This window comes from Anomaloglossus baeobatrachus, chromosome 1 (genome assembly GCF_048569485.1).
Source record: "Anomaloglossus baeobatrachus isolate aAnoBae1 chromosome 1, aAnoBae1.hap1, whole genome shotgun sequence".
NCBI lineage: Eukaryota > Metazoa > Chordata > Amphibia > Anura > Aromobatidae > Anomaloglossus > Anomaloglossus baeobatrachus.
The window spans coordinates 964649387-964656866 of NC_134353.1; the positions used below are offsets into that span (position 1 = coordinate 964649387).

General features: G+C 61.6%; 1 protein-coding gene across 1 annotated transcript; it reads left to right on the forward strand.

The window, feature by feature from the left end:
* Nucleotides 1-4365: 4365 nt before the first annotated feature.
* B3GALNT2 (beta-1,3-N-acetylgalactosaminyltransferase 2) lies at nt 4366-6698 on the forward strand. The gene is made up of 2 exons (XM_075330101.1): nt 4366-4905; nt 5430-6698. The coding sequence occupies exons 1-2, from the start codon at nt 4400-4402 to the stop codon at nt 6322-6324; spliced, it is 1401 nt and encodes a 466-aa protein (XP_075186216.1). The 5' UTR covers nt 4366-4399; the 3' UTR covers nt 6325-6698.
* The last annotated feature ends 782 nt before the right edge of the window (nt 6699-7480 follow it).

A 7480-nucleotide genomic window follows, 5' to 3' on the forward strand; every position in this document is an offset into this window, starting at 1 on the left:
GGTCCCCTCTCCTCTGTACACAGGACACTTGGGAGGTGCGAGGTCCCCTCTCCCCTGTACACAGGACACTTGGGAGGCGCGAGGTCCCCTCTCCCCTGTACACAGGACACTGGGGAGGCGCGAGGTCCCCTCTCCTCTGTACACAGGACACTTGGGAGGCGTGAGGTCCCCTCTCCTCTGTACACGGGACACTTGGGAGGTGCGAGGTCCCCTCTCCCTGTACACAGGACACTTGGGAGGCGCGAGGTCCCCTCTCCCCTGTACACAGGACACTTGGGAGGCATGAGGTCCCCTCTCCCCTGTACACAGGACACTTGGGAGGCGCGAGGTCCCCTCTCCCCTGTACACAGGACACTGGGGAGGCGCGAGGTCCCCTCTCCCCTGTACACAGGACACTTGGGAGGCGCTAGGTCTCCTCTCCTCTGTACACAGGACACTGGGGAGGCGTGAGGTCCCCTCTCCCCTGTACACAGGACACTTGGGAGGCGCGAGGTCCCCTCTCCCCTGTACACAGGACAGTTGGGAGGCATGAGGTCCCCTCTCCTCTGTACACAGGACACTTGGGAGGTGCGAGGTCCCCTCTCCCCTGTACACAGGACACTTGGGAGGTGCGAGGTCCCCTCTCCCCTGTACACAGGACACTTGGGAGGTGCGAGGTCCCCTCTCCCCTGTACACAGGACACTTGGGAGGCATGAGGTCCCCTCTCCTCTGTACACAGGACACTTGGGAGGTGCGAGGTCCCCTCTCCCCTGTACACAGGACACTTGGGAGGTGCGAGGTCCCCTCTCCCTGTACACAGGACACTTGGGAGGCATGAGGTCCCCTCTCCCCTGTACACAGGACACTTGGGAGGCATGAGGTCCCCTCTCCTCTGTACACAGGACACTTGGGAGGTGCGAGGTCCCCTCTCCCCTGTACACAGGACACTTTGGGAGGTGCGAGGTCCCCTCTCCTCTGTACACAGGACACTTGGGAGGCATGAGGTCCCCTCTCCTCTGTACACAGGACACTTGGGAGGCATGAGGTCCCCTCTCCCCTGTACACAGGACACTTGGGAGGTGCGAGGTCCCCTCTCCCCTGTACACAGGACACTTGGGAGGCGCGAGGTCCCCTCTCCCCTGTACACAGGACACTTGGGAGGCATGAGGTCCCCTCTCCTCTGTACACAGGACACTTGGGAGGTGCGAGGTCCCCTCTCCCCCTGTACACAGGACACTTGGGAGGTGCGAGGTCCCCTCTCCTCTGTACACAGGACACTTGGGAGGCGCGAGGTCCCCTCTCCCCTGTACACAGGACACTTGGGAGGTGCGAGGTCCCCTCTCCCCTGTACACAGGACACTTGGGAGGCGTGAGGTCCCCTCTCCCCTGTACACAGGACACTTGGGAGGCGTGAGGTCCCCTCTCCCCTGTACACAGGACACTTGGGAGGTGCGAGGTCCCCTCTCCCCTGTACACAGGACACTTGGGAGGCGCGAGGTCCCCTCTCCCTGTACACAGGACACTTGGGAGGTGCGAGGTCCCCTCTCCCTGTACACAGGACACTTGGGAGGCGTGAGGTCCCCTCTCCCCTGTACACAGGACACTTGGGAGGCGCGAGGTCCCCTCTCCTCTGTACACAGGACACTTGGGAGGCGTGAGGTCTCCTCTCCCCTGTACACAGGACACTTGGGAGGCATGAGGTCCCCTCTCCTCTGTACACAGGACACTTGGGAGGTGCGAGGTCCCCTCTCCCCTGTACACAGGACACTTGGGAGGCGCGAGGTCCCCTCTCCCCTGTACACAGGACACTGGGGAGGCGCGAGGTCCCCTCTCCTCTGTACACAGGACACTTGGGAGGTGTGAGGTCCCCTCTCCCCTGTACACAGGACACTTGGGAGGTGCGAGGTCCCCTCTCCTCTGTACACGGGACACTTGGGAGGTGCGAGGTCCCCTCTCCCCTGTACACAGGACACTTGGGAGGCGCGAGGTCCCCTCTCCCCTGTACACAGGACACTTGGGAGGCGCGAGGTCCCCTCTCCCCTGTACACAGGACACTGGGGAGGCGCGAGGTCCCCTCTCCTCTGTACACAGGACACTTGGGAGGCGTGAGGTCCCCTCTCCTCTGTACACAGGACACTTGGGAGGCGTGAGGTCCCCTCTCCTCTGTACACAGGACACTTGGGAGGCAGTGAGGTCCCCTCTCCTCTGTACACAGGACACTTGGGAGGCGCGAGGTCCCCTCTCCCCTGTACACAGGACACTTGGGAGGCGTGAGGTCCCCTCTCCTCTGTACACAGGACACTTGGGAGGCGTGAGGTCCCCTCTCCTCTGTACACAGGACACTTGGGAGGCGTGAGGTCCCCTCTCCTCTGTACACAGGACACTTGGGAGGCGTGAGGTCCCCTCTCCCCTGTACACAGGACACTGGGGAGGAGTGAGGCCCCCTCTCCCCTGTACACAGGACACTGGGGAGGCGCGAGGTCACCTCTCCTCTGTACACAGGACACTTGGGAGGCGTGAGGTCCCCTCTCCTCTGTACACAGGACACTTGGGAGGCGTGAGGTCCCCTCTCCTCTGTACACAGGACACTTGGGAGGCGTGAGGTCCCCTCTCCCCTGTACACAGGACACTGGGGAGGAGTGAGGCCCCCCTCTCCCCTGTACACAGGACACTTGGGAGGCGCGAGGTCCCCTCTCCTCTGTACACAGGACACTTGGGAGGCGTGAGGTCCCCTCTCCTCTGTACACAGGACACTTGGGAGGCGCGAGGTCCCCTCTCCCCTGTACACAGGACACTTGGGAGGCGTGAGGTCCCCTCTCCCCTGTACACGGGACACTTGGGAGGCGTGAGGTCCCCTCTCCTCTGTACACAGGACACTTGGGAGGCGCGAGGTCCCCTCTCCCCTGTACACAGGACACTTGGGAGGCGTGAGGTCCCCTCTCCCCTGTACACGGGACACTTGGGAGGCGTGAGGTCCCCTCTCCTCTGTACACAGGACACTTGGGAGGCGCGAGGTCCCCTCTCCTCTGTACACAGGACACTTGGGAGGCGCGAGGTCCCCTCTCCTCTGTACACAGGACACTTGGGAGGCGCGAGGTCCCCTCTCCCCTGTACACAGGACACTTGGGAGGCGTGAGGTCCCCTCTCCCCTGTACACGGGACACTTGGGAGGCGTGAGTTCCGGCTGCCACAGCCTAAATGTCCTGCAATATGTTTGGGCTGTGGCATCTTGAGGTAAGGAAGAATCAGATCAGATCCAGCGTGGACCTCGGTGGTTTTGGTGATGGTGCGGGACAATTCTCTTGGTTGATGGTGTACGTGGCGTTCGTGGTCCATGTTCTGCGGTATTCCGGCCACATTCGAGGATACGGTGACGCCTCCATAACTAGGACTTCTCGCCCTCTCCCTGCAGCCGCCAGATGAAGCTGGAGCACTCGTCGCCCCCGCACTGTGTTCTGAACTGCATATATATATATATGTTAAATGTATTCATTATATAACGATCATTCGCCCACTGGTAACACTCAAGCATCACTGATTCACTGTATATATGGTTGTGGCTAAATCCCAGTGGGTAGAAGGACCTGTAGCGTGAGCGGCTTCATTAGTGGGCGTGGCGATGTTTCCTTCCATCCTCTATACTCATGCAAGGCCCTGCACCCCCCATCTGAGGTCCTCACCCCCAGACCCCCGCTTCTATTGTAATCTGCTCTATGCCGACGTGGACTTAGAAGAACAATGCATCTTCTTGGTATGAGCAATGTCGTGGAGGCCCCGCCCCTTTCTGGTCACATGGGCGAGACGTCAGCATAGGTCCCTCTGGCCACTGAGATTTAGACGCTACCCTGTATATATAGTCACTTCTGTGACCACGTGACCTAGTCACGTGACTTGAGCAATGTACAGCCAATAGACGCAGACAATGTAATATCTTCAGCCAATGAGAACACGATACCGATCACGCATGCGCAAGACAATTGTTCAATAGAAGGAAGCAGCAGGAGTTAATAAGCCAGGCGGCCCACAGCAGCCACGTGACTAGGTGATTTAGCCATTGGCAGCGCACAGCATAGCCCGTTACCCCGGCAATGGTAGGAGACTCGCTGTGATTGGCCGGTGTCGCACGCTGGGATTGGCCAGTATCCTCCGCTGTGACTGGGTGGAGCCGCCAAGTTATTGGTCGGTACCGCGCTGTGTTTAGCCGGCGCCGCTCTGTAATTGGCCGGTGCCGGCTGTTATTGGCCGGTGCCGGGTTGTGATTGGCCGGCGCCGCTCTGTAATTGGCCGGTGCCGGGCTGTGATTGGCCGGTGCCGGGTTGTGATTGGCCGGCGCCGCTCTGTAATTGGCCGGTGCCGGGCCGTGATTGGCCGCTGCCGCCCGCTGACTTCCTGTTCCCGGAGGCGCCGGGTGCAGAGCTGATGCGCCGGCCGTTGCTGCTGCTGCTGTGCCCCTGCCTGCTCGGGCTGCTCCTGCAGCTGTGGCTCCGCCCCCCGCACCACCCGCTGGTGATCGGTGTTCTGTCCGCCCGGCAGCACCGCGGCCTCCGGGACTCCATCCGCAGCACGTGGCTCCAGGCCCTGCCTCCCGCCCGCCGCCCTCTGCTGCGCTTCATCCTGGGCTCCGAGGCCTGCGCGGTGCCACCTGAGGACCGGGAGGACCCGTACTCCTGCCGCCTGCTGAACATCACGGCCCCGGTGCTGCAGCGGGAGATCGAGGCCTTCAGCGGCCCTGAGCCCGGCCCGTCCCCTCACCAGCAGCTGAGCGTCACCTTCCGGGTGCTACACCCCATCATCATCACCCGGCTGGGGGTGTGGTGCCCCGGTACCGGCCGGAATCTGACCGTGCGCCTCTTCCAGGCCGAGCACGAAGAGCCGCTGTTCTCCGCCCGCTTCTCACCGCTCAGCCCGGGCTCTCCGCTTTCTGGCCACGTCTCTCTATCCTCCGGCCACGTCTCTCCTCTCAGCCCGGACTCTCCATCCTCCGGCCACGTCTCTCCAGTCTCCAGCCACGACTCTCCGTCTTCCGGCCACGTCTCTCCGTCCTCCAGCCACGTCTCTCCTCTCAGCCCAGACTCTCCAGTCTCCGGCCACGTCTCTCCTCTCAGCCCGGACTCTCCAGTCTCTGGCCACGTCTCTCCAGGCTCCGGCCACGTCTCTCCTCTCAGCCCGGACTCTCCAGTCTCCGGCCACGTCTCTCCTCTCAGCCCGGACTCTCCATCCTCCGGCCACGTCTCTCCTCTCAGCCCGGACTCTCCATCCTCCGGCCACGTCTCTCCTCTCAGCCCGGACTCTCCATCCTCCGGCCACGTCTCTCCTCTCAGCCAGGACTCTCCGTCCTCCGGCCACGTCTCTGGCCATGTCTCTTCGGGCTCCAGCCACGTCTCTCCTCTTAGCCCGGGCTCTGGCCATGTGTTTATGGGCTCTGGCCAGACGTTTCTCCGGTCTCCGCCGATGTGTGCTACAAGCCAGTGGAGCGCTTCATCCTCCCGGAGGGTTTCCACGGCACGCTGCGCTGGGACAGCCATGATGGGGCGGGGCTGCCCATGTGGGGCGTGCACCGGGTCACCCTGCAGGACGGCGGGGGTGTGCTACGGTTGACTGCGGCCCAAGAGGGGCTCCTCCCCTATGACTTCTCCCAGGGTCCGGAGGGTGTCGCCGGTGGCTTCACCTACACCATCCATGATGGGGAGCTCCTCCTCCAGCGGCTGAGCTCCCGCCCCCAGCGTCAGGCCCAGCACAGTGCCGCCGTGGAGGAAGAGGAGACGGATCTGCAGGCGGAGAGCCGCGCACATGGAGATATGGTCTTCGTAGACGTAGTGGACACTTATCGCAACGTTCCCCGCAAGTTGCTGCTCTTCTACCGCTGGCTGGAGGCCGCCGCCGACTTCCTCTTCCTGCTGAAGACAGATGACGACTGCTTTATCCACTTGGACAATGTCCTGCGGGCCCTGGAGGACGAGAAGGTGCAAGGACCCAACGCCTGGTGGGGGAACTTCCGCCTCAACTGGGCTGTGGACCGGACTGGCAAGTGGCAGGAGCTGGAGTACATGAGCCCCGCGTACCCCGCCTTCGCCTGTGGCTCCGGTTACGTCATCTCCCGCGACATCGTCCAGTGGCTCGCCGCCAACGCCGACAGACTGAACACCTACCAGGGAGAGGACGTCAGCATGGGCATCTGGATGGCGGCCATCGGCCCCCGCCGTTACCAGGATGACGGCTGGCTGTGCGAGAAGTCATGTGACCGCGCCATGCTTTCCGCCCCACAGTTCTCAGAGCAGGAATTGGCCGAGCTCTGGCGGCAGAAGCTGCGCTGCGGGGAGCCCTGCGGATGTGCCAGCACGTGACTCAGGCCCCACCGACACTGCTGAGAATAATGTCCGGGAGGGGGAGACGGGGAGCCCTGCGGATGTGCCAGCACGTGACTCAGGCCCACCGACACTGCTGATAATAATGTCCGGGAGGGGGAGACGGGGAGCCCTGCGGATGTGCCAGCACGTGACTCAGGCCCACTGACACTGCTGAGAATAATGTCCGGGAGGGGGAGACGGGGAGCCCTGCGGATGTGGCAGCACGTGACTCAGGCCCACCGACACTGCCTGCTGGGAATGATGTCCGGGAGGGGAAGACGGGGAGCCCTGCGGATGTGCCAGCACGTGACTCAGGACCACCGACACTGCTGGGAATAATGTCCGGGAGGGGGAGACGGGGAGCCCTTACGGATGTGCAGCACGTGACTCAGGACCACCGACACTGCTGGGAATAATGTTCGGGAGGGGGAGACGGGAGCCCTGCGGATGTGCCAGCACGTGACTCGGGACCACCGACACTGCTGAGAATAATGTTCGGTAGCGGGAGATGGGGAGCCCTGCGGATGTGCCAGCACGTGACTCTGGACCACCTACAGTGCCTGCTGGGAATAATGTCCTTTGAGGGGGAGAAGGGGAGCCCTGCGTATGTGCCAGCACGTGACTCGGGACCACAGACACTGCTGGGAACAATGTCCGGGAGGGGGAGACGGGGAGCCCTGCGGATGTGCCAGCACGTGACTCGGGACCACCGACACTGCCTGCTGGAAATAATAATATGGTCACATATATATATATTTATTAAAATCATTTTATTTTTGCTCCCCAAAAAATGCACCACCTTGATTATTTTTCAGGCCTGTCTGGGGGAGGTGGGTTCGGCTTACACTGCACTAATGTGAGATGTGCGAGGGTTGGAGGTTCCTCTGTATAAAATTGAAACAAGATAAGGGGAAAAAAACACGTACTGAAAAGGAAAACGAAATCTTTCGCCATGAGAGAACGATCACCGATCAGTCTTCTTGTGGTGTCCGGTTATTGGCCCCAGAATCCACCCTTTGTCAGGAGCCACTGAAATGGAAGATCTGCAGACAATCGCTCTTGATCTTCACCCCAGTGATTGTCTCCGTCCCTAGAAGCATGCACTCGTCAGTAACGTCTCTGTCCTCGGGAGACTCTGTGAAACTATTATTAT

What these genes read in the sequence shown, in the direction of transcription:
- B3GALNT2 (XM_075330101.1), top strand. Translation starts at nt 4,400, where the DNA reads ATGCGCCGGCCGTTGCTGCTGCTGCTGTGCCCCTGCCTGCTCGGGCTG. An exon ending in CCGGGCTCTCCGCTTTCTGG is followed by an intron (nt 4,906 to 5,429) that starts CCACGTCTCTCT and finishes TCCGGTCTCCGC; the next exon opens with CGATGTGTGCTACAAGCCAG.